General features: G+C 35.4%; 1 protein-coding gene across 1 annotated transcript in view; it reads right to left on the bottom strand.

The window, feature by feature from the left end:
- BTBD8 (BTB domain containing 8) overlaps positions 1–27,550 on the bottom strand; it is an 81,558-nt gene that overhangs the window by 7,021 nt on the left and 46,987 nt on the right. The window contains exons 6-14 of the mRNA XM_019753054.2: positions 27,030–27,110; positions 25,587–25,683; positions 20,205–20,293; positions 19,664–19,766; positions 10,235–10,417; positions 9,431–9,568; positions 8,416–8,545; positions 5,948–6,009; positions 18–726 (exon numbers count right to left, since the gene is read on the bottom strand). Coding sequence (XP_019608613.2) covers positions 18–726; positions 5,948–6,009; positions 8,416–8,545; positions 9,431–9,568; positions 10,235–10,417; positions 19,664–19,766; positions 20,205–20,293; positions 25,587–25,683; positions 27,030–27,110 — 1,592 coding nt within the window. The remainder of the gene's footprint in view (positions 1–17; positions 727–5,947; positions 6,010–8,415; positions 8,546–9,430; positions 9,569–10,234; positions 10,418–19,663; positions 19,767–20,204; positions 20,294–25,586; positions 25,684–27,029; positions 27,111–27,550) is intronic.

Genomic DNA, 27,550 nt, shown 5'->3' with positions numbered 1-27,550 from the left:
AGAGTGCTAAAACCCACCTACAGTGGAAGTTTTCGTATTTTCTACACTGTTTTTCACTGTCTGTCCTGGAGATTCACAAAAGGACAGTTTATGACCAGATGGCTTCTCTTCTCCTATTGATCCATTTTCTTTGGGTTCATCCAGACATTCAGTGGAAACCAATAACTCCATACTTGAATTCACAGATCTGCTGGATGGTCCTGCGATGCCGAGGCCTAGAGAATCTTTTCCTGACACTTTCTTCAAAGGTTTTGCTCTGGCTTGCACACTTAAGTTTCCAGTGAGTACCTTGGGTCTGGCACCTGCAATCTGTCCTTCCTGATTTCTCACTCCTTTTCCATTTAATGCATTTTTCTGTCCATTTGCTGCTGCTGTTGCTGATGTTTCCACCTGTCCAGGTGACGTGTTTGCTGTCTTTGCATTATCACTGTTTTCTGTTTTGGGTTTTATTATAGCTTTGGGCTTCCCAGAAACATTTTTTCCCCCAGATTTTAATTCTTTTGTAATCTTAGATACTGTTTTTGTACCATCCTTTTCCTTTAAATCATCACGCTTCAAAGTTTTACTTATAGCATTTCTATTAGTACTTGATGAATGTCCAGATGCTCCTAATCCATCGGATTTCATCTTTTGATTAGTAGAGGGACAACTCCAACACTCTTTCTTGTTATTTTCTCTCAAAGATTTGTTTTTTAGAATACTCGAGTAAGAAACTTGTCTCCTTTGCTACAAAGAAAAAAAACAAACCTTGTAACTTGACTAAAGTCTTTGACATATAATACTGTACATTTTAATAAGCCAGTTTTTCAAAGGAAACCCCTCCCCAAAGGGGTTTCAAATTATAAGATCAAATTATAAGTTGATCTTATAATTTCAGGCCACTCAAAACTTGAATTATCTTTGGTCATTTTGAGCAATATTTTCAATGCGTCTTTAATCATATTACCTTAATGAAATCTAAAATACAGCATAAAAAAATTCAAAGATTATACTTTTAAAAAGGTGTATTATTTAACTTTATGAAGCTTTGATAGAAAATTAATACCTAAAGTGTCAGGATGCCTTGAGTGAATAACAATAGTTTTGAGGATCTACTCCCAAATTCTGTGCTCAAACCCTTTTCATCATCTCGTTTAATCCTCAGAACAATCCTATGAGATACTCCTGTTACTCTCTCGATTTCTTAGGCAGGATACTGGGGGTTAAAGCAGGTATGTGATTTACCCAAGATCATATACTGACAAGGGGTGGAACTAGGACCTGAGCTCATGATTTACTGCTTTAAGAAGGTAGTTATCTATGTGATATAATTGGAGGACATCAAAATTTTCACCAAAAATTCTCTTTTCAACCCAAATACCAGAAGTTTTATCACCAAATGTCAGAAATTTTATCCTCTGTGGTAAGCACTGTGTACTTCTTGGAGCCCTTATTTAGAAACAAACAAACAAACACTCCTGAGAAATATAACACATAACACATTACATGTGAAAAGTTTGGTTTTTGAAAGAAACAAAATAGTAATATAAGGGGAAAAAAGATAGTAATGCAGTATTGGTTGTCTGGAGGAAGTGGAGGAGAAGGGGTCCTAAAAGTAGGTAAAGTAGATAAAAAGGGGAAAACAGAAGGGCACTGAAGACAAATGCACCTGTTTCATCATTTTGTTCAGAACCAATCTTGATATGGAAGGGAACAAACTATTGTTTAAATTGGTAGAGAAATTTTAGAATACAAATGTAAGGTTATATTGCCATTCTTTATGTAAATACTTCCCCCTCTCTGAAAAGCTGTATGAGATTGTAGCAGTGAGAGGCAGAGCCTGGGTCATCTTCTTTGTATCCCTTAGCACTGTGCCCATCACATATCACATACTGGGCATGCAAAAAAATGTGATGAATGTTGTCCAACATGAGCATATATTGATATACAGTTCAGGGTCTAATTATTTCTAAATATAGAAAGCTTCTAATTTACGCTAAAAATTTGTCTGAGATAAAAATAACATATATATATATATATGTGACTGTGTATGTATACCCACATACATATATATATATACATACATACATATATAATAAATAATCACCTGGCTAAGTTTAGGGAAAAGCAAGGTATGATAATAAAAGAATCAGTATTCTTATCCTAGCTTTCCCTCTGACTTAGGCTATCTAAAAAGTCATTAACATTTCTGGGCCTCAGTGTATACATGTCCAGAGGGTGGAGACTGGTTCTATTCAGGGCGGTGTTCTAGGATTCTGTATAATATTTATAAGTTCCAATAGGCTTGGTCCTCACTTTTTGTTTTCTGATCAAATCTTACCTCAAAAATATTTATTTTATTAAAAAAAAATTATATATATATATAATTTTTTTTTTTTGAAGGGGAGCAGAACTTTACTGGGGAACAGTGTGTACTTCCAGGCCTTTTATTTTCCAAATCAAGTTGTTGTCCTTTCAATTTTAGTTTTGGAGGGTGCCGTTCAGCCTCAAGTTGTTGTCCTTTCAGTCTTAATTGTGGAGGGCGCAGCTCAGCTCCAGGTCCAGTTGCCAGTTGCTAGTTCCTGGGGGTGCAGCCCACCATCCCTTGCGGGAGTCGAACCGGCAACCTTGCAGTTTAGAGGACGTACTCCAACCAACTGAGCCATCCAGGAGGCAGCTCAGCTCAAGGTGCCGTGTTCAATCCTAGTTGCAGGGGGCGGAGCCCACCATTCCTTGCAGGAGTTGAGGAATCGAACCGGCAACCTTGTCGAGAGCCCACTGGCCCATGTGGCAATTGAACCGGCAGCCTTGGGAGCCAGGAGCATGGAGCTCTAACCGCCTGAGCCATCAGGCCGGCCCCATATATTTATTTTTAATACCTAAAACCAGGTGGACATCTTCCCACCCTTAAAACTGATCCTGCTTAATTTATTCTACAATTGAATCTATCTGTTTTAAAGCATCATTCTATGCGTGAGATCTCTGTAATACATGGGGTAACTACCCTCCTTTAGAAATTTCACATTAACATAGTACAGCACGATGAAGATTCAATCTACATGCATTTCTAGGTAGTCTCTGACATACGTCTACAAAGTTCACATATATTTCCTATATACAAATGGCCAACTGAGAATGGGCACCATATGCTATTGACAAAAATAAAGAAAAAGAGGATAACCCTCTAAAGCAATTCTTGGACATCCTTTTGATTCTAGTACAATTCCGTCTTGCTTTGTTTTGTTTTTTAACTTTTTAATATAGAAAAATTTAAACATCATCAAAAGGAGACAGAACAGTATAATGAATCCCGATGTACCTATTACCCAGCTTTAACAATTATCAACTCTGGGCCAGTTTTGTTTCATATTTTATTTTGAAGAAAATCCCAGACATCATATAATTTTTACCCTTAAGTATTTCAGTACTAGCAGTCTTAAACTTTTCTTTGTCTTATCTTATTAACTTCCTCCCACCTCCAAAACATCTCTTTTTGGAAAACACATTTATTCATTCCACACTTATTGAGCACTTACTACACACCAGATATTGCACGTAAACTATTTCACTTAATTTTCACAATCATCTTGCTAGATTTTATCACTCTATTTTATAAATAAGCAAACTAGGACACACAGATGCTACAGATAATAAATGTGAAGTCAAGATTTGAACTCTTCTGATTCTATGTCCAGTACCCATTTCGGTATACCACTGCCTTTCTGAGGGAAACATATTGGGCTGATTTTCCATTGTGTTTAAGAGTATAAAGCCTTGGACAACCTGAAAAAAGACACTTTGTTCTATTTTGCTGTAAGGCAAGGAAGGAGGAAAAGCCTGGTTGATAACAGAACAAGGGAAAGGAAGGCAGGTAGGCTAATTCGTGGGGCCTTAAAAAAGAAAACCCACAGGGGATAAGAGGGAACTCCTACACAGAAAAAGATGTCCTAAGGTGTCATTTCCTAGAGTAGCTTCAGTGTAACTATATATTCTGACTTAAAAGGGCCTGAGGGGGAATCTACTGGTGTTCTGTGATTATAAAATTTGGGGAAATTTTGGGTAAAACAGAAGTCATAAGTGTTTTTGTTTTTTTAATGCAATGTAAGATTTTATTTCCAAAAAAAAAGGCCGTAGTGGGACAATTAACAAATTTAAATAAGGTCTGCAGGTTAGATAATAGTGTTGTATCAAAGTTAATTTCCTGGTTTTGATTGTTCATAAGTGTTCTTGACCGTAGTGTTTCTCAGAGCTTTTAAGGTGCTAATGTATATCATCAGTCTAAGAGAGGCTATGGTGTGTAGCAATTCGCAAACTCAGTTGACGCTACATGTTCTTAGGTGGAATATATGATGGAGTTGGTGTACTGTGGAACACACTTTGGGAAACAATCCTAGGAAGTTTACTGGCAAAAAGCTCCAGTGTCCCACAGTTTTTTACCCAAGACAATTGGAGTTTGATCTCTGCCTCAAGTCTTGAGAGCTCTCAGTTGTGTGAGAGTTGTGTGAGTTGTGTGAGTTCCTATCTAGTCGCTGATGAGGAAGAAAAGATTCCCTATTCCACTCTGGAAGGGCAGTATGTTCTTTGCATTCTCTCAATGTATGTCTCCGTATCATTGAAATGCATGTACTATGTTAGTATAATTTTGCACTTCAAATATATTATTGATTAAGTGACAATCTATTAGTTGGCTAGCTTGGAATTCTGATCATTATTAATAAATTTTTGGAAAAGAAAAAGTATTTTACATTATAATGAATACACCAATGTACGTATGTGGTGAAAAACACAATAACACAAAATTTACCATCTTAACCATTTTTAAGTGGGCTGTATAGTAATGTTAACTATGTGCCCCTTGTTGTGCAACAGATCACTAGAACTTTTTCATCTCGTAGAACTGAAACTTTATAGCCACTGAACAATTCACCTTTTCCTTGTCCCTCCAAACCCTGGCAACCACCATTCTACTTTCTGTTTCTAAGAGTTTGACTACTTTAGATACCTCATAGTACCCAAAATAACTTTTAAAGTAAAATACAACTGTACTCTTGGTACTAATTGCCTTTTGCACATCAAATATTTATTACGTGAATTAAGATTTTAGTATAGAGAAAACTGGGGCGATGAAATTTTTCTTTTGTAAGAAGTAGGTTAATTAGAAAAATAGATATTGAATTAGGTCTAGAATCCTAGACAATTTCTGAGATACTGGAATAGCTCCAATATGTTACTTGCCAGAAAGGTTTTCAAGGAAATAAAAAAGGTAGACAACATTACACTTCCTATGCCAGCTGGATATCAAAAAGTCAAGATTTAAAAATTTATGAAATGTTCACTTGATTAAAAAGACCCAAAATTATTTCCATTAAGAAATAACTTTTTGGGCCAGCCTGGTGGCTCAGGTGGTTGGAGCTCCATGCTCCTAACTCCGAAGGCTGCCGGTTCAATTCCCACATGGGCCAGTGGGCTCTCAACCACAAGGATGCCGGTTCGACTCCTCGACTCCCGCAAGGGATGGTGGGCTGCGCCCCCTGCAACTAACAACGGGAACTGGACCTGGAGCTGAACTGCACCCTCCACAACTACGATTGAAAGGACAACTTGACTTGGAAAAAATCCTGGAAGTACACACTGTTCCCCAATAAAGTCCTGTTCCCCTTGCCCATTAAAAAAAAAAAAAAGTTAATTCTTTAAAAAAAAAAGAATAACTTTTTTTTCTGATTAGTTTATTCATTTATTCTATTCTTTAGATTCCACATATAAGTGAGATCATGTGATATTTGTCTTTCTCCATCTGACTTATTTCACTTAGCATAATGTTCTGTAGGTCAATCCATATCGTTGCAAATAAAAAATAACTTTAATTAATGAAAGAATAGATTTAAAAAAATTATTCTGAAATATAAAATAAAATTTATAATTATTTGCACCTTTTTTCAATTGGACGTACAAAAATTTTAAAGTTTACCTGAGAGCTACTGAATATAGGCTTTTTGCCAAGTCTTCGATCATCACCTTTGTCAAATGCAGCTGTAAAAAGAAACAGCAATTTATTTTTATAGGAGGTACTATTATTAACACAGAATTAGAGGGAAAACAGTATACCTACCAAACAAAGGTTGTTTCGATGCAAAATAATTTTAAAATTGCTGAAATCAATCTAGTACACATAGAAAATTCCCTATTATATTTTAGAAGTTTTTTTAAAGAACCATATTTCCAATCATATTTTCTAGTCCCTATAGATTTTATGATATTAAAATTAATGAGAAATGTACACTCTTACAGAGAAGATTCATACATTTATAAAAACCAAAATTTTCTCAAGCTGTAAAATTCTAGAGATAACTGGTTTCATTTAATTTGCTAAATTTCAAAAAATTACAGATTGTAGCAAATGTCATAGTTTATAAACTTACATATGAAAAAATGTTTATCCTAAAAAACATAAAAATACTCTGTTGAAATGAATTACAAACATTTTCTGGTTTTGCAGGTATATCATGAGGAGGAAAGAGAAAAAAATAAGATTCTGTTGAAAATGAAACAACAAACAATCCTGAAACTCATTTTTAGAATTACATAAAAATTCATTTATAGATTAGGTTTATTGGGAATTACTGGGGAACTCACATTTATGTTCTTCAAATAAGAATTTGAATGACATCAGGAAAATGTACAGGAATAATTGTACGAGAGCTATACATACAGTTTAGCTAACGTATTTTTGCTTTTTGAAGGTTATGGGCTTTAAAATATATTTTGAAGAAATACACATAATTTCCAAAAATTATCTGATTTTTATTAAACCAGCTAATGTAAAATACATTACATTATCTGTAACTCTACCATGCATCTCTATTATCTCTATTCTATAGGATCTGTGATATAAGACAAAGCAGAAATGGCATAATCAGGACTGATTTATAGTTAGCAAATGACTTTGCACAATAATATACAGGAAGAAATTAATACAAGATTTCTCCCAGAGGTCAGTAACTCAAACTAGAATATAAGAAATGTTATAACAAAGACAACCTAAAATCACTCCTTTTTCTGGGATTTCCCAATGCAGTAATTATCCATAAGTCAGGAAGCATTATAATTCAATACACTTAAAAGACATTATTTTTACACTGATATGATGTAATAGATTGAAAAATTCTTTTTGACAATTAGTTGGATTACCAATAACTTGTTTTAGATATGTATATGTGTGTGTGTGTGTGTGTGTGTGTACATGTAATTTCAATTAGCACTTTGAAGAATTAAGATAAAGAACATTGTTTGAGGCCCAACTTAACCATGTAATCCTCTAAAGTGGAGAAAAAAAGTTTACTGCTAATCAGAAGAGAGCTGACCTTATTTCTTCACATTGTATAGATTTTATAGTAAAGATTAAACTGTTATCTAAAAATCAATACAGAAATGGTCACAGGAAAAAAATTCCGATTTCTAAAGACCTTCTCATGATTTTTGTTGTTTCATGATTTTGTTGGAATTTCCTTGAAAAGTGCTCTTGAAATCACATCTAGCTACACTATTATTTTATGCTCATAATGCAAGACAGAGCAGATCATATTCTGACTAAACCATTAAAGAATTTAACATGTCTATGTACTATCAAGAATATATCACATACAGCTTCCATGTTCTATAGCACAAAAACATTTGCTTCATAAAATATAGTCTCTTAACTTAAAACGTTTAAAAGTACACTTGCTGAATCTGCCAATATTTTTTGTAAGGCACCTGCTTTAACCCAAAAATAGTCATGAAGCCATTTTTAGTTCCATAGCCTCAAATTTTTATTCTAATATTTTTGAAACAAACACATATTCTGAGCAATATACATCTTTTGTTTAATGCTAATGTGTCAAATGGTGCCTATTAAATGTCAGAGACCACTGTGCGGCTCCTGAGGGACACTCCGCAATAGCACACACCGTATCACTGAACAAATCAATTATGAAATAAAGCCATCTAATCTAGGCAAAACCACCAGAAAAGGTATCTTATGCAAAAGACGGAAAAGCTTTATGGAAAAATATATTTAAAAAGAGAGAGAAAGTATATTTAATAATCTGTTCTATGTGGATTACATTTTCTTACACTTCTAATCTCTTTAAGTAAAACAAGAATGCTTTTAAGCAAATTTGATTAGTACATTGTTTCTAATATAAAGTAAGATTAAAAATTTATACGTATATATAAAATGATTCATATATATATATATGAAATTATTTTCATCTTCTAGGAAGAGCAAAAAAAGCACGATTTATTAAAACTGCCTAAACATACTATCACTAGTTTCAATTAGCAAGCTATTACTGAACAGAAGCAAACAAACATTAATCCTACCACTTATTAGAATCCCCTCAAAATATCTCTTGTTACAAAGATTATAAGAATAAAAAAATCTCAAGGCTAACATACCTGCTTGGATTTTCTGTTGATCATCTGTGCTCATCAGCTTCCAGCTTCCTGTGTGACGAACAGCATAGAAAGACTGAACCAGGAAGATCCACAGCTTATCACGCAGAGCCTGGATCTTGCACGTAAAACCCTGTGTTCAAGCAACAAATCAGCAGCTGGTGAGAGCCACATTGTCATAGCAACCAGTCATTATTCCTTTCCGAATCTACTTATTCCTAAACTAAATCAATGATGTCATCACTTAAGGTTTTTAAGATCATCGGGTACATGTTATTTATGAAGGCTTATTCTTCACAACAGAATTTTATAGTGAACGTGAAGCTAAATCTTATCCTGTCAACCAAACATTTTAAACCACCAATGGCCTTCACATGAATAGCTTCCCCAGCCTTTTTAAATCCACTATGACATTACAAGGTCAAATACTCTATGCAATAGTAATAAATATGATGAAATTATTTATCATTCTTGTTGAACAAATACAAAATGTCAATAATTTGCAATTAGCTTATCAATTACCATTGATTAATTGTATTTTAAATAATATTTTAATTTTGCTTTTTCCCTGTCAATCCTATTTTAAGTGATTATTTAAAGACAAAAAGGATTTAAGAATTTATTATAAAAATAAGATACTGATGATGAAAAATTGTTTAAAATTCTGTATAAATTTTATATTTAGGCAATTTAACGTAGTGACCAGGGAGAAATTACTAGAGTTATGCTATACCAATTAATATTTTAAGTACAAAACTATGTCTAGAAATAGCCAGTAAAACTTCCAAATTCTAAACTTTTACAATAAGTCCATTTGGAGGTAAATTAAATTTAAAAATGTTTATACTATAAAAAAAAAAATTCTAAATATACACGAAAGTAGAGACTATAACCAACCTCCAGGTGTTCATTACGGAGTTTCAATGAACCAAGCAACATTTAAAATGTGCATATATTTTAAAATCTTAAAACAGTTCAAATGTTATACCATTTTAATGAACTTTATTACATTCAATACCATTTCTTTTGTACTGTCAGAGTTCAGTAACATGTCCAGAGCCATAAGAAGAGAGCAACTATTCTCAGTGGTAATGTTTTCTTCAATTGCTTTTAAAATTTTGTCCAACAGATCAGCTGTGCTGCTCATTGCTTGTGACTACAAAACACAGAAACTGGTATTTAATAGGAATACATGTAAAATGTGTAAAAAATGTGGAAGTCTGGCATAATAGCAGAGCATCATAACTGGCTGAATGAAGCCAACCAAAAATCTTATTTCTTCTGTTAATAATATTATTAGAATTATATAATTATAATAACTATTATAATTATAATCCTTTTGTTAAAAATATCTGCACGCACACACACACACACACATTCTTAAGAGCCAAAATAGTCCTAAAAGCAGAACCTTGTAAAAATAAGTAATAGTTCTTTATTCAGCTACTAAATTTAAACAAAGTGGGTCCCTAGTAAAACAAAGAATTTCGCATGTACCATAATTGTATCACTGACCAAAACAATATTTTTATGACTTTGGTTTCTAAAATATGGCTTATGCTGATAGAGCTAGAGTTGGCCAGAGTTAACATTGTGACTTGCCAGGATATGCAAACCTGTCCCCTCCTGCCTTCATTATCTTGTGAGCCAAAAATCCTTTCCATCATTGCTCTAAATCCTATGCAAACATGCCATCTGCTACGGAATTTATTTAAGCCATCCTAATTTAATCAAAGGCAACCTGCATTTAAAAACTCTTGCATAATTATAATCAGAACACAAAGATGGAACTAAATATAGGATATAATTTTACACATAGTACCTGTAAAAAAAGAGCAAAATTTTCACTTTGAATGATCTTGGAGAAGTTTTCTATAATAAATGCAATACATTCTTCTTGGAGTCGAGACGCCATAGTCAGTGCAGCTTCTGTCCACTTCACTCTGGGTAAACTCATGATTAGCCTGTCACTTTCCATCAGAAGAAAAGCAGCATTCTTATCATTCTTATAATTTAAAAAAATATGGAAAAAAAGTTAGATTACTACTCATAAAAAAATTTCTAAGCAAATCAAATATTTTTGTTTTCATGTGATGTTTCCTGCAAAAAAACACAATTTCAGGTAGCTAATATCTTTGTCATTAGTTTTACACGTAATACGTATTTATTCTATTCATTCATTCAAAATTACCCAAAAGGGCAAACTTTGAATTGGGAAGAAGTCACCTTTAAAAGATAGCTAAAACAAACCTGAGAGCAAAGTTATAACTACAAAGAAAAACTGGACTTTCCTGAGATTTTCACTGCTGAATTAATTTTTGTCCTTATAAATATCATTTGTAACTACATGGCTACACTGACATAGCCTTAATTCTTTTATGACTATAAAGTACATGTTCTTTATTACAAATTTAGAAAGGCTAAAAATTACTTATACTCCCCAGTAATTTTTTTCCTCCTCTAATTAGGTATGACTCCTCTTTTTATATTTTATCATTCAATGATGATTCATTTTTATACCATAGAAAAAATGTTCACAAATACTGATATCTATGGAAAATGGAATGACAATACACAATTACCATGGGCTCCAAGGAAAAGAAAAAAATAGCAACTTATAAATTACTATATTTTATTTATGTTTGATTTCTAGTTCTTAAAACAATGCTTGGTAAATAACTATATTGAATAGTTACCTGATAAATTGTATTAGGTTGAAAAACATGGTCACAAATTCTTTGTAGCTCTATCCATCAAAAGGTGGAATCTATTTTTTCATCCCTGTACCTAGACTGGCCTTTTCACTTGCTCGCACAAATGGTGATATTGTACAAATTCCAGAGCCTAGGCCTCAAAAAGCCTTGCCGCTTCTCTTTACCCTCTTGGAATTCTGAGAACACGAGGCCATACAGAAACCTGGTAAGAAAGACCACATGGAGTGGGAGGCCCGGCCTCCAACTTAGAGAAGTTGAAAGCAGCCATAGGACTGTGTTCAGGCAAGATCAGCAGAAGAATCACCCAGTCAACCCACAAAATTGTGAGAAACAATTAACTGTAGTTTTAAGCCACTTAGTTTTGGCGTGGTTTGTTACATGGCAATAGAGAACTGATAAATCTGGAAATGATAGCCTGAAATCCTTAACATAGGCTGCAAGATGTTAACTTTGCACACCCTGTATCTTTCAGATCTCACCTCAAGCACTTCTTCTGATTCCTGTACCTACATCAGATTCCCTTTACACATGCCATCAGAGAACCTGTCCCTTTTCTTGAGATCACTTAATTCACTTGTAATTATTCAATCATAAACATAACTATTTGACTAATATCTGTCTCTCTTACTAGGCTGTATGTTTATTGAGTGCGAAACCATGCCTATTTTGGCTCACCACTGTATCCCCGGGGTCTAGTATAGAAATGGGTCATGGTCGACACTCAAATAATTGCTGATCTTTTAGCATTATCAGAGACTTAGAGTTTATAAGTGAATTCCTAAGCTAAATTAAGTTTAATTCTTGAACATCAAGACTTTAAAAATTGTACCCACTTAACAATTTTTTTTTTTTTTTTTTAAGAGGGCACAGTTCACAGTGGCCCATGCAGGGATCAAACTGGTAACCTTGGGGTTATTAGCACCACACTCTAACCAAGAGCTAACTGGCCACACAAGAATTATTTTAAAACATGTACTTCCTCTGCTTTATTTACTAGAGTAAAAACAAATCACACTTTTCCATAATTTGACTTTTTCTGTTTTTCAGTGCCAGCATCCTTTCCTCTACTGGTGACTTCCTGAGTAATGGTGCAATTACTAAGAGTTTTAGGCAATAAACCCAATTTGCTCTACTATAGGGATTTTTCTGATAGTAGAGCCAAATGTAGGGTATTCAAATAAACTTGACAGGTATCTACAAAGTGTTTAGTACATATATACATATGTTATGTGCTCAGACAGTAATATATTTTTCAAAATACAGATATAGAGTATAGTTGTCATAATTTAGTTTGTAATCTATTGAAAAACTAAAATATGTACATAAATGCTAACATAGGTGATATGTGATCTTATTTCATACTGATGTGAATATATAACATTAATTTAAACGTCAGAGTAGCTTGACATTCAAAGAAGGAAGAAAACGTAATACACCTTTAGACCAAACACAAGAAATTTTAATTCAATAGTTAACATAATACATGGGTCAAACGTCAAAAATATACAAAGGACATTACTAAGAAACGTTTCCCTCTTCTTTCTGTCCCGAACCACCCATTTTCCCTTGTCCCAATCAATGTTATTTATTTTCTGTATCTTTCTAGTTATTTTATGTATATACAAATATATATATATATATGTAATTTTCCCCTATTTTACTCAACTGGAGGCATTAATATGCACAGTACTCTCTGTACTTTGCCTTTTACACTTAGCAAACATCTGGAATATTTTTCTTATCAGAATATAAAGAGCCTTGTTATTGTTTAACAGCTATGTAACAGCCCATGATATGGATGTACCATAAGTCATTCAACCAGTCCTCTTACATTTGTTGTTTCCAATTTTTTGCTATTGTTATAATGTAATAACCTTGTAGATAACATTATTTCACACGTATGTGAATATATCTATAGGATAAATTCCTAGAAACAGAATTGCTGGGTCATACTACTTGTCTTAAGGCTGGGTTCTGCCTAATAACTGAGCCTGAGAAACAGGCTTCTTTGCAGATTATTTTGAGATGTGATCCCAAGAGGATCTGAGGCACTGGGACAGAGAAACAGGGAAGGAGGGAAAGCCACGGAAGGGTATGTTTTCTAGCTGCTAGCTATACAGAGTGTAGCAACAACACCTAAAGCTTGTTAGAAATATTGAATCTCAGGCTCCACTCCTGACTTACTGAATTAGAATCTACATTTAACCAAGATCCTGAAGTGTTTTATATATACATTTAAGTTTGAGAAGCACTGATATAGCATTCACTGTCTTAGGCAACGAGGGCTCAATCTTGCTGGGGACCCTCTGAAGAGCCACAGAGAATGCACTTTGATTATTCATCCAAGGGACAGAACAGGGGAACATTTAACCACTGGCTCCCAATAGCCCATTGCTCAAGATTTGTTCCCTGGGGGTTTAATTCCCTTTTACTTCCAGGTTTGCAGAGATGTCAGAATTGCAGAGCTGCAGGTACCCTGTGTGAGTAGCAGTGAAGCCTCCAGGCAGAAAGGGAGAAAATGTGATGTGGCTGAGGGAAAGTGCTGTCAGCTGATATTCGTGTGCAGCTGGATGCTGCAACAATGGTTGGAGTACACACATGGGCCAGGAGGATATGAGGTGGAGCAGCAGGAGTACCCAAAACATTGGCAGCGTATATTCAATGGAGCACTGCTTTCCAAACTGTAGATTCCTCTCCTAACAACCTAGAGAAGTATTTTTAGTGATTCGCAATCAGCATTACAAAACAAAACAAAACAGCAGAGAGAGAGAGAGAGAGAGAGAGAGGAAAAGAAAAAAGAAAAGAGAGGAGAGGAGAGGAGGAGAGGAGAGGAGAGCAGGAGAGGGAAGAGAGGAGAGGAGGGGAGGGGAGGGGAGGGGAGGGGAGGGGAGGGGAGAAACTATCAGTACATATGTAATAACAGTAAGTATTCTTTTGTGAAACTTGTTTCGGTTCTATGTGTGAGTATACTGGGTTACAAAACAAGAATTTCTTACTTTAGGGCACAGTCAAAAAAGTTTGAAAAAGTTATGCTAATTTGTACCCTTCCCTACACTCTTATTAACATAGTACAAATTTCCTTATTTTTTTCAGTCTAAAAGATAGAAAATGGCCCAACACTGCAATTTTATGTCCATTTCTCTTAAATAAATGAAGCTGAGAATTTGTTCATCAAATTAAGAGATGTCTGTATTTTCTTTGTGAACTGTCTAATCTTATCCTATGTTTAGCTGTTTCTTTCCTTTTCTTAAATCAACTTGTAGGAACTCTGTATTACGAAAAATAGAATCATGAGTATGATATGAACTGCCTTTTGACTTTGCTTATGGTTGGTTTTTATTATACAGAAATTTTGCATATTTATGTAATGACATTTTTTTATGGCTTCTGAATTTTGTAACCCTATTCCCTGCCAAGGTTATAAAATAATTCTCCCAGAGTTTATTGCAGTATTTTAATGATGTAATTTTTCTTACATCCAAACCTTTGATCCATTTGGAATATATCCTGGCATATCAGGATGTAAAGTATAGATCAGACTTAAATTTTTTCCAGCTAGCTTCCTGGTTGTCTTAACACCATATATTGAAGAAACACAATGACTCATACTATTGTGTTTTTTTTTGACTCATACTATTTCTTAATCCTTATGATATAGTGTTAATCAAATAGGCCTTCAGCTACCCTTTGGCCTTAGGACTAATAGCATAAAATATATACAACTTTAGTTTTACCGTAGTGACCACCCACACAACTAGACTGTCTTAACTTTCCTAAATTTAAAAACACTTCATAATTTGCCTTTTTAAAGAGCTTAAACAAAGCATTTTGAAATAGAAAAATTTAATCATGTTTTGAAATAATTCAAGTAATTACATTATGAAGTCCTAACTTTTCTAACACCTTTCTCTGTTCCACTCATTCCCCCACCCTGCTCTCCCTTCCTCACAAAAGCAATGGTTTGTACTTGGGAGGAGGGAGCAACCGCATTTTACTTGAACTGCTGCATAGTGACTAAGAAACAGAAAAACCTCAAAGTCCCACACATTAAAACTTTTTAAAAAATCTTCAAATATAGTCCAGCGCAGCACTTTCTTATCTCCCGTAGAATAAGACAGTGTGGGCATATCACTGATGGAGTAAATTGACTACCATGGTACATGTGGTTGAACTGAATTAGAACTCAAAACAACTTAAGACTGCTTGCTCTTTCTTTCATTTTTTTGGATAACATATTTCTAATTTTAATTTGCAAAAATATTCTATTTTTTAATCGAAAACTAAATACCGTGGGTGCCAAAAATATATATACACATGACTTGTATTCACCTTTTGTTATCGGCATATATTGAGTATTACAGTTTTAATACAGTTTTTTTCTTTCTTAAACTGTGTATACACTTTTTTGGCACCCTCTGTATATTTTATTTATATAACAAAATATGAGGAATATATTAATGTTTCTTAAAACTTGAATAGCCACAAAAAAAGACAAAATTTCAAATTTTCATTATAATCACCATGATGCCAAGAGACTACTGATCAAAGTGGGTGTTTGGCTTTTCTAATGTTCATCTTTTTATCTGTCTTAAAAGGAAAAAAAACAAGTGTTCACAAACTTACAAGGACCCGATTAGAACTATAAAATCAAAATAAAATATGATAGGAGAGGAAAGGCATAATATGAAGGGCTTATTTTTCAGCTAAACCACTTGTAAAAAAAACAACCCAAAAACTTCTTAATAAGACATTCAATTAAGATTCCTCCCAATCTGGCTTTAGCCTCTCCCCAGACTTATCGTTTTTATTCCAGTTACAGCAGAATATTAGAACTGCCTAGTCTCCAGGACCCTGGACACATTTAAAAAATCTATCAGAAATGCCCTAATGTACTTTATTTTGAAATTGTCCTCTATCTTCAGGTTCATCTTAATTTACCTCTCATCCTTCTAATCAGAATCAATTGTTTTAACCTCTGTGATCCCACGTACATACCTGAAATACGAATTATACTTACTCATTCATTTATTTACTTGACAATAAATACCGCGTGCCTGATAAGTGCTAGGCACTGTTCTAAGGCTGAGGCTATGAAGGTAAATGAGACTGACATGGAACTTGCTGTTAGCACTCATATTCTAACTTGTATTTTTACTTACTGTGTTTCCCCGAAAATAAGACTGGGTCTTATATTAATTTTTGCTCCAAAAGATGCATTAGGGCTTATGTTCAGGGGATGTCATCCTGAAAAATCATTTTCTGGTTAGGTCTTATTTTCGGGGAAACACGGTAGTTAAACGCCAATTCTTCCATCAATCTGTGAGTTCCTTGAAGTCAAGGCTCACATTTCTTTAAAGAAAAATCTTTGCCCACGTTGAGCTCCTATCATATTATCTTTAGAATGGGAGCAATTGGTTTTAAGACGTGGCTTTGTCATTTACTGACATTGTGAACTTGAATAAAGCACTTACCTCTCTGATTCTCTTTTCTCATGTGTGAAATAGAGATAAAAGTACCTGTCTTATACCAAATTTAAAAAAATAGAAAGTATGTTTTAAATGGTAAAGGTCTTAAAAAGCCACCAAATACTCCTCCTCCTCCTCGTAGTAGTAGTAGTAGTAGTAGAAGTACTAGTAGTAAATGATGTTTTTATCTCTGTTGAACTGAATTATAGCTGGGCCATCTGTTTGCCTTGATGAGCAAGGAAGAACTTCACTGACCAAAGAAACTAATGCAAAATAGTAAGCAACAAAATTACAAAAGTCCTTGGAACTGGTCACTAGCAGATGACACAGCGGGCTCCCTGGCAGGCATGGCTGTCCCAACCTACTGGCCTCAGTCCATAAGGGATGCTGACACTGCCATCATAGACACCTCCCTTCTCTCCTTTCCGCTGGAAAGCAGGGCCACAAAGGAAACCTAGAATATCCTGGAGGCAGGGTGTTGCTGAAGGAAGCATGGTGCTCAGCTCCTACCTAGCTCTGCCATTTCCTGGCTCTCTCTGTGATGTGGCCCAGTCCCCTGACCACCTGTCCTAGTGAGGCACTCACCATCTCGCATTGATTCCCTACTTGTACAAAAACAACACAAAACTACAAAGTCCTTCATTAGCATAAACGGATTTACACTGATTTTTTTGCAATGGTATCTCACCAGTTGATGGCTTACTTATTCTCCCCATTAGATTTAGATGTATCTTCTACATGACCCAATCTGACGTATCATTCAGGGTTCAACCAGAGAAACAGGACCACTAGGAGGCATTTATATACATAAAGGAATTTGTTATAGGGATTTGACCTTATGCAATTATGGGAGAAGGTTAAATAGTCTCTGTATGTGATGCTGTAGTTTGAAGTCCACAGGGCAGGCAGTCAAGAAGGGAAGATGGACATAAGGTACAGAAAAGCAAGGACAAGCTGACACCCACAAGAATGGACCCATTTCTGTTCTTACTGCCTCCAATCTGGATGAAATGGGTGTCCTTCATGAGGGACCTTTCATCACGGAGGTAAACACATCCCTGCCCAATAGGTAAGAGAAGCCAAAGGGGATACAGCGCAAGGTGGAGGAGCTGCAGGCCTGGCTGCTGTTCCACGCCAACAAGGTGAGTCAGTAAATAAGCAACATGTAGGAGCTAAAAGTGCTTGCTCCTATCTTCCTAGTGTTTAAAAAAAAGTTGCTGCTTTGCTTCTACACTTCAAATCTCATGCCAAATGGTCTTTTAGGGCCACTCTAACTAGAAACATACAAAGAAAGAATTTCTGGGAAGCATTGTTTATTCTAGCCAATCTGACCCATTACAAAGCCCCCTCTTGTCAACCTGGCACCCATACACATCTCCTTAAACCATACTAAATTTCCAAATGGAGACAGTAACAAAGTCATGCTTCTGTCTAACATAACTATCTGCTATACAACTAACCCCTTCCTTAAAAGAAGACAAAAAATTCTCGTTTTATCTTTGGGTGATTGTTCTTCAAACTGATTCACACTCCCCTGTGGTATCCTAACTTAAACAGAGAGATATAAAGTTAACTATTGTTAGCATATCTTATATTAGATGGTAGGGGAATGAGACTGGAAAAAATACTTGGTTTAATATGTACAGAAACATTCATACAAAAAAGGGAAATGAATATGTTATATCATAACTATTACAGTGCTCATGCCTATAACTGGTCACTTGGTCATAGCTGGTGTTTATAACTACCTTTTTATCACGTCCCTTTTTACCATATTCCCTTTGCCCTCAGCGAGTACCTCTGCTATTTGTAGTTCTTTCTCTGGTAGCGTGGCCCAAACTTTCATTCCTGAAGTATCTGGGCCATTGTCAGTGCTGCCTACATTGGGTTGTTAGTTTCCACTGATTTTAATCGTAGGACATGGAAGTACTGCATTCCAAATGCACTCCTTATTACCCACATTATATAGTATCGACCTGATTTCCCCTTGATAGTCGGGCTGAATCAACCAGTAATCCCCTTTCTTAGCTTGTTGATTTACCAAGTAGCCAGAAGGAGGCAGTCAACTTTCAATTCAGTAGAATAATTGTGTCCCCAGATGGAAGAAGTCCGCTCTTTGGAACTAAGATCTCTAGGATCAGGAGAAACTAAAGTGCAGAAGCAAGAAGCAAAAATTTTGTTATTTGATCACCAGGAATAATTGTAGGTGGAGCCACTCTTTATTTCCTAATTTCTGGACCCATGAATCCTAGTAATGGGAGAAACAGAAACATACTCGTACATCAAAAACTAACTTAGAGCATAGACAGCCTCCTGGAGGGTACCGCTCCAATCCCAGAAGGCACTGCCACGTAGCTGGCACTGCGAGTGAGTTTTCAAAAGGCCATTCCTCCATCCTATCAAGCCAGCTGCTTCAAGATGACAGAAAACATGTAAGACCAATGAAACTGAGCATGGGCCCATTGCTGTTCTTCATTTGCTGTGAAGTGAGTTCCTTAGTAAAAAGCAATGCTGTCTGGAATACCATGGTAGAAAAGGCATGCTGTAAGTCTGTGGATAGTGGTTTTAGCAGAAAAACTAGGAGCAAGGAAGGCAAATTCATACCCAGGGCAAATGCCTAGTCCACTGAGAACACAGCACTGCCTTTTCCATGATGAAGTGGTCCAATGTAATTAACCTGCCACCAGGAAGACAGCTGGTCCTCTTGGGGAATGTTGCCATACAGAAGTTTCAGTGTTCGGCCCAAATCCACCTTAGTGAGTGGAAGTCCATGTTGCTGAGCCAATGCATAACCCACACATCCCTGGCACCATATGCCTTTTGTTCATGAGCCAATATATAGCTCCTAGTGGTTCTGCTTCTCGGATTGAACCCTAATGAATTTGGTACAAAGGAACAGAATCTTGAAGAAAGATTCTCAGAATTGGTTCTGAGTTATCTAGATTTGGTTCTCTCATCTTGCTTTTACAATATAAATAAAACATTTATATTTAAAACATAGAAAGTACCTACACAAAACTGACTAAACTTTTTGAAGACAAACACAAACAAGGATACTCAGATTATACTTACTAAGGACTGAATTAACATATTAAGACAACTTTTCTGAATCTCAGGAGGTATATTTGCAAAGCTTCTCTCAGACCAAAACCTTGCAAAATGCTTTACAATCCACCTGTTAAAAATAAAAGAATTCCAAGTTAGAAAAATTAAAATATTTTTTCATTATTATATTTAATAATATTTGCATTTTCAATTTGTACATATCTATGTTTTGACTAACCCTTACAGTTAATTTTCTGAGCAGCTCCACGATGGACTTAAGTATGCTCCTTTTTCAGCAAACATATATTTTAAATCCACTTTGGGTTAATGTGTATGGATTTTAACGTAAGTAACAATGGTTGAGCTAAAATAAAAATTGATCACAAGCATTTTGAGTAATATCCATATCAATATTTCTCCTCAACTGTCACAACTAGCTAAGCATTAAGCTACATACATACATTATGCCCAAGAAAATACGCCAAGTCTAAAAGTTCCCAGAAAATTAGGAGAATGGAAGAACAAAATCCCTAAATTAATTGTATCAGCATTACTTCAGATCACTTACTTCATGCAGTCAGCAAAAAGACTTTCCACTCCAACTGAATGAGCAATAATCAGGCATTCTAGAATAGATGCCAACCTTCTGGGAACAGGCTAAAATTGATAGAAAACACTACATTTACTTTTTTTCAATTTATAGAAGCTAAAAGTATTTGATTCATAAAGACGATCTGATTTATGTACTGAAACTGCAGAATAAATACGTGTAATTCAATAGTCTGTTATTCTTTTAATACCAAGTATCACTAATAACTTTTAGTTTTGTAGAATAGCACTAGAGCTCTTTTAGCGGCCAGAATGCCCACCATCTTTATTCTAATTTCATTTAGCTCAAATGTTTTTTTAAAAGTAAAGTGGTACAATAATTTCTAGCACATAATGTTGTAATATAACCATTTGGTCTAATCTGTTTCCTAAAGTATAAATACAACTTTAAGTACTCGTGCAATGGGAGGTGCTGCACTGACCTCAGATAAAATGATAGAATTTAATTATATCATAATTATATATATATATTTAAAAGCACATATACAGAAGTAATGAACTAAAACAACAAACAAATAAAATGTAGATATAAATAGTGAAAACGCATTGCTCTCAGTGTTAAACCTCTGTGCTACATGTTGCCTATGCCACAGTTTCAGTTTTTTGGAACCACGTTCTTAGCACATCTATCGCCCACCAGGGTGAACAGAGTTCAACTTCTCTTTGTACACATTCATTCATTGTGATTTGGGCTTTACACACTTAATAAAGACCGACAATCAGCCAATTTGTGTATACAGTCTCCAAATGTATACTTCTGAAGATCCCCTACTTTGAGAAGAGCAAAAATCTCTTTTTTTTCTTTTTTAAAAATTTTTATTGGGGAATATTGGGGAACAGTATGTTTCTCCAGGGCTGATCAGCTCCCAGTCGTTGTCCTTCAATCTAGTTGTGGAGAGCACAGCTCAGCTCCAAGTCCAGTCACCGTTTTCAATCTTAGTTGCAGGGGGCGCAGCCCACCAACCTATGCGGGAATTGAACCAGCAACCTTGTTGTTGAGAGCTCACGCTCTAACCAACTGAGCTATCCAGCCTCCTCTCTGGAAACTCAGTGGCAGCTTGTTGTCTTCAGTCTAGTTGTGGAGGGTGCAGCTCACTGGCCCATGTGGGAATCGAAGCGGCGACTCTGTTGTTCAGAGCTCGCGCTCTAGCCAACTGATCCATCCGGCCGCCTGAGCAAAAGTTTCTTTAGAAATGTCTCCAGCAGAGTCCTTTCTATAAGGAAGTTCAGTGATTTCCAACTTTTAAAATTATGAATTGCTATTAATTTGTTTTTCTAATACCCTTCTCCTAAAAGTGTTATACTAGTGTTTCAGAAATTTAATATAAGTATATTGCTTTGCATATTAATAATTCCGTTGTTCCTTTTAGATAACTGGAGGTACTTTAAGTTGTCCTAAAGTCAGAAATGACATTCTCTATATAGATTATACAGTGATAATTCTATCAAGTTAAATAATTGGGTTGTCTGACCCACTTCAGATGAGAGTATCAAACTATTATGAGTGAAGTGAACACTGGTATAGACATACTTGACAACCTAAAAGCCATCAGAAGTCTCAAAAATTATAAAAGTAAACACAGGAGTTAAACAGCCCAGCAGTCTAATTTTATTTAAGAATGACCAGCTCTCTAGAACAAAGTCCACTAATTCATATGTAACTTAAGAATAATTTCCACAAAAATTATTAAAATACAAAATAATTTGCTGCTCAAAGCAGAGACTGGTAAACTATACCTTGTGGGCCAAATCTAGCCCACCACTGTTTTGGGTAAAGTTGTATTGGAATAGTGCCATACTGTCCCATTTACATACCGTCTATAGCTACTTTGGCTCTACAGCAGCTGGGTTGAGTAGCTGTGATAGAGACCACATGACCTGTATCACAAAGCCTGGAATACTACTATCTTGTCTTTCATAGAAAAAGTTTACTGACCCCTGGCTTAAAGGGTTAACTTTAGTGTTCTGAGAACTTTCCTTATATGGAAATGTTGATTCCCAAGTGTTTGTGAAATAGGATGACTGATATTTAGTTATTTTCAAAACCTGCTTGTAGAATTTGGGAAGACATATATTTAAATCATTACCTAAAATATATTTTTAAATCAGTGGCAAAAAATATGTAAAGCCCACTATAATCCTATAAAGTCCAAAAATCAAGTAAAGGCAAGATTGTGAAGTTAATGAAGTGACTGAAGCCAGCCAGGAGTTCCAGGGCCACTTACTCATCACATTATACCCAAATCTGTATTACTATGGAGTATGTTATTAAAGATTTACTATATTTAAGTCACTGCCAAGAAACTGCATAACTGAGATCTAGAACTTAAAATTATATATTTAAAGATATGTTTACACAAATATATAGTATCAAAACATGTAAAGCAAATAAAGATAAGGTCAATAAAAACAGAAATTGTTCTCTCAAATATCTGTTACCACAGTAATACAGACTATATTAAAATAAGGGGGGAAAGTTTTCAACAAAATATCATATCAATAATTTTTTAAAATTTTCTGTTGGGGCCGGCCCAGTGGCTCAGGTGGTTGGAGCTCCGTGCTCCTAAATCCAAAGGCTGCTGGTTCAATTCCCACATGGGTCAATGGGCTTTCAACCACAAGGATGCCAGTTCAATTCCTGGAGTCCCGCAAGGGATGGTGGGCAGTGCCTCCTGCAACTAAGATTGAACGTGGTACCTTGAGCTGAGCTGCCGCTGAGCTCCCAGATGGCTCAGTTTGTTGGAGCGCGTCCTCTCAACCACAAGGTTGCCGATTCAACTCCCGCAAGGGATGGTGGGCTCTGCCCCCTGCAACTAGAAAAACGGCAACTGGACCTGGAGCTGAGCTGCGCCCTCCACAACTAAGACTGAAAGGACAACAACTTGAAGCTGAACGGCACCCTCCACAACTAAGATTGAAAGGACAAAACAACTTGACTTGGAAAAAAAAAAAAAAAAGCCCTGGAAGTACACACTGTTCCCCAATAAAGTCCTGTTAAACAAAACAAAACAAAAGAAATTCTGTTGTTTTAAAGGCAACAAGTATACCTTTGTGTTTTAAAAATTAAGTGGATTATTGAAAGTGAAATATAAGAAGCTGGATATAACCCATGTATAGTCATGAACATACTAAAAAACAGGCAGTGGTGCAGACTATCCATAAAAGAGATTATTTTAAAAATATTAGGTATAATTGGTTTATTGAGAAGTCTCAGTTCACAGGAGATACTAACATAATACTTCTTTTTCCCAACTAGTGTTATCAACCATGTTGTGTCAAATTCCCCCTTTGACCATCCCTTAATGCCATGATAGGCAAATTTCAGTTCTTTCTGGTTACTTTTGGTACTGAAATTCAGTATAGTACTGTTTAAACAGCTATCTCATATCTGACTTAAATCTTTCCCTCCCCCATCACTGACTACATTTATAGTTGGGAGATATGGAGCAGGGACTAGAGCATAGTCTGGTTTCTGTTCTCCATTTTCTGGTTCTAACTCCTGTGGAGAGGCTAGGGCCACCTTATGTAACTAACCAGAGACTAACATGGTAGTAGGCGGACGTCCTTGACTTTGCTCTAATTCAGATGTTGGAGGCCTTTGCTGATGTGGTGGCTCTTTCAGGGGCAGACTGGATTCACCCCAGCCTCTCAATGGATAAAGACTCTTCTAGTGGTTCGTAATGCACAGGGACTCCCTAGGTGGGACACAGTGGTATCCGGCCGTGTCAGTCTCCTCTCATCTTCGTGGAACCACTGAGGTCCTCCTCCTTTCCTGTGTACCGTATGTAACAGCTGTGCAGTGAACTCCCCACATGTTTTCTATTTATGACAGTAAGTATTGTCCCTAATCACCAGGCTAGTACTGGCTTCCTCAGTAAACCTCCTTCCTTTAGTAATCCGCACATTCAAGGATACTCTGACTGGTTTCTGAGGCATATTCCAGGCTCTCCCAAGAAATCTCTCACCACTTTCTTTTTTTCTTTAATGGAAGCTCCAGGTTTTACAGATATAGTAGATGACCCTCTGGGGATGAGAAGATATTATCTCCTCAATGCAGATACCCTCTATCTATAATCTTTATTTGGGATATGCTTGGATTTCTCTCCCTTCACTTGGCTGAGAAGATGGGGGAAGCAGATGAGAGAAGGAATATCTTTCACCAGAATTCTTCACTTTCCACAAATCTGAGGACACCACAGACTGCCCTCCTTCTCCTAGCTCCCTTACTTATAGAGGCTGGAATTAATGGTTGATTAAAGGTAGCTGAGGAGTTTGGTTTTCAGTAACCCTTGAGGGGATGGTAGTGGTGGTGGTGCTGGACCCAGCTGTCAGTGGTTCTGTTTTAGTACACGGGGTGCTTTCTTAGCTACAGCTTATGGAGAGGTAGGAAAAGTCCTACCCAATACAAAAATATAAATTTAAATGTTATTGAAATTATTAAAATTACCTAATTACATTTTGTACAATGCATGTTGTTGCCTCAAGTACCCAATAAGAGGGGAATATTGATGTAAACAATTCTTCTAAGATTTGTGCTTTTTTGTTGATTATAAAAGTAATACATGATCATTGCAGAAAATTTAGAAAAAGTAGAAAAGCATAAATAAGGAAAATAATCTAAGAACAATATACTAAATTGCATCTGTACAAATGCATAGATAGCGTGGGATCTTTCTTTAGACCATAAATTAATGTTTACATAAACTAAAATTTAAAAGTTAGTATTTATACTCCACCTCGGGAGACAGGTAGAAGAGAAATATATACGACCCCAAGCACATGCTACCGTGTTTTCCCGAAAATAAGACCGGGTCTTATATTAATTTTTTCTCCAAAAGACGCATTAAGGCTTATGTTCAGGGGATATCATCCTGAAAAATCATGCTAGGGCTTCTTATTTTCCAGTTAGGTCTTATTTTCGGGGCAACACGGTATAAAGAGAAGTAGAAGAAGGAGTAGAACTTCAAAGAAAAGAACCAATGAAGCACTGTGATAAATGCACTTTGACAAGAGAAGGTAACCTTGGTTCCTGATTTCCTTTCTCTTAGTTCCAAACCCTGAATCCCAGCTGTATACTCCACCTTGGAATTATGGAGGATACTTCTATATAAATACATTAACCCCCCACTTCAATTGTATTTTACTTAAAATTATCTTAATTAATTTCTGTTTTTTACAAGTACACCATATGAGTTATTTTTCAACTAAAGTTTCCATTAGTTAAAATGACTTAATATTTTTAAGATTCAAAGCACTATTTACTATCAGAGTTAAAAATCTAGTAGGTCATAATGGGTGACTTTAAGATCTGGGTAAATGATTTCTGAGACTCAATAATTACCTTCTGAAAGAAATTACAATAATCTCTTCTTAAAATATAGATGGCTACTTCTTTTAATCCTTGTAGTCCATACATATCAGCTATATTGAGTATCTGACTAAAATAAAAATAGATACAGTGTTAATTCTCCAGCATACAGGGATCACTGCATAAATTATATCAATGTCTAACTCCTATGGTGTACACCTGAAACAAATATAAAATAATATTGAATGTCAACTGTAACTGAAAACAAATAAATTAATTAAAATTAAAAACCAAGGCATAATACACAACAATTTCCTGATAATATACAATCTTTTTAGAAAAAAGAAAAATCTGAATTATTTTAATTCTAACTTTCTGCCCTACATAATAGATACTCTTCATGGATTATAAACTGGACATAAGGCAGCAGTTGAAAGCACTGTCACATGATTTGAATAATGGAAAATAACAAGAAGTAAATTTGGAGACGTTTCAATCAAATTCCCCTCAGATTCTCAGAGACATACACTGAAGTCCAGGAAACTGCTTTGAAAGCTGTTCAAGTTACAAAACTCTTCAACAAATTTGTATGATAAAAATTTGGTCCAGGCAATTAATTGATGCTTATCATATTGAAAATGCTTACAAATGACGCTAAGATTGGAGTCAGCATCCAATGACTCTGAAGGGTTCCACTGCTTCTTTCATTTGACAAGTACTTCTGAGCACCCACACACACGTTAGGTACTTAGGAAACCAACAAGCCTTGAGGGCATGATGAAATTCAAATAGGTTTTCAGGAGGAAATCTTCAGTATTTAATCCTTGTGACTCGTGATACTTTATCCCCAAAATCATATTTATTCAGTTTGTAATTAAAGGAACCAATAAATATTTAAAATTAAAAGAGCAGTTTTCATTTGTCTGATTTTAGGATAGCAATAAAAGGAGAGGGCATGCAGAAAATTAGAAGAGTAAGGTAGATTTCACTCTCCAATAGGATTTCAGCAGCTTAAATGACACTTCACTATGGAGAACTTAAGAATCACATCATGGTTGGTCTTTAGGATGTCTACGTTCTTAAATTAATTTTAATGTTTTTCTTTTGCTGTTTAAAAGAGACATCCTAAAGTTAAAAAAGAAAGTAGTAAAATAATTATTCAAAATTTGATAAAGTTTCAATCAATCAATCTTATTTTATAAAAACCTGCCATTTATTTTCCATAAGTATAGGTTTTTCTAGCATAATTTAAGTCTAATAAAGACTTTTAAAAATCTTATTACTGTGAATTGCTTTTCTTCTAAATACAGTGACTTATTGTTTTTAGATATTCCCAAACACACACAAAATATGGCAAAAGGGGTAATAAAAGTGAAGCTTCCACTTTACTGACACTTTGAAACATTATGTCAACAAAGCAGAAGCCAAAAAACATTAATACTTTTATATTTAAAATTATTAAAAAGTAATACATACCCAATGTTAGCTTTATCTGGAAAGTCCAAAGTTCCTCCATATATAAAATGCATCATAACATTCATTTCTACATGGTTTATACTGAAATATAAAAGAAAACTAAACTCAAATCCAGAAATAATTAAGGTTTAACTGATATCAGTGATACATTCCATTTTCCCATAAACTTTTAGCCACGATAAAGTTTTAATCTCACTTTTATCTGTCCTACCCTCTATTTCTATGCTAAGGGGAGTGAATTATCTGGTTCATGGACACCACCACTGGTCGTTGGTCAGGAGGAACTTAAGACGAGAGGTAATTTGATTTCTTTTCTCCTTTCTTCTCTGAACCAGTGGGAATAGGAGATGGAGAAAAAGTGCAACTGCGATCCAAATTCAGACTTTCAGGTGGGTTGTCTTAGAGGAGACATAGTCAGGCAAGTTGATTTCAGCTCTTGCATTAAAGCACATTTTATTCCTTTAACAGTTTTTTTATCAATAACAAAGGCAATGTTTTCTTCATCTGCTGATTCTTCTGTC

This window comes from Rhinolophus sinicus, linkage group LG06, assembly GCF_036562045.2.
Source record: "Rhinolophus sinicus isolate RSC01 linkage group LG06, ASM3656204v1, whole genome shotgun sequence".
Lineage (NCBI taxonomy): Eukaryota > Metazoa > Chordata > Mammalia > Chiroptera > Rhinolophidae > Rhinolophus > Rhinolophus sinicus.
The sequence above is the reverse complement of the archived record's forward strand: the minus strand, read 5'-3'. Positions and strand labels throughout refer to the sequence as shown.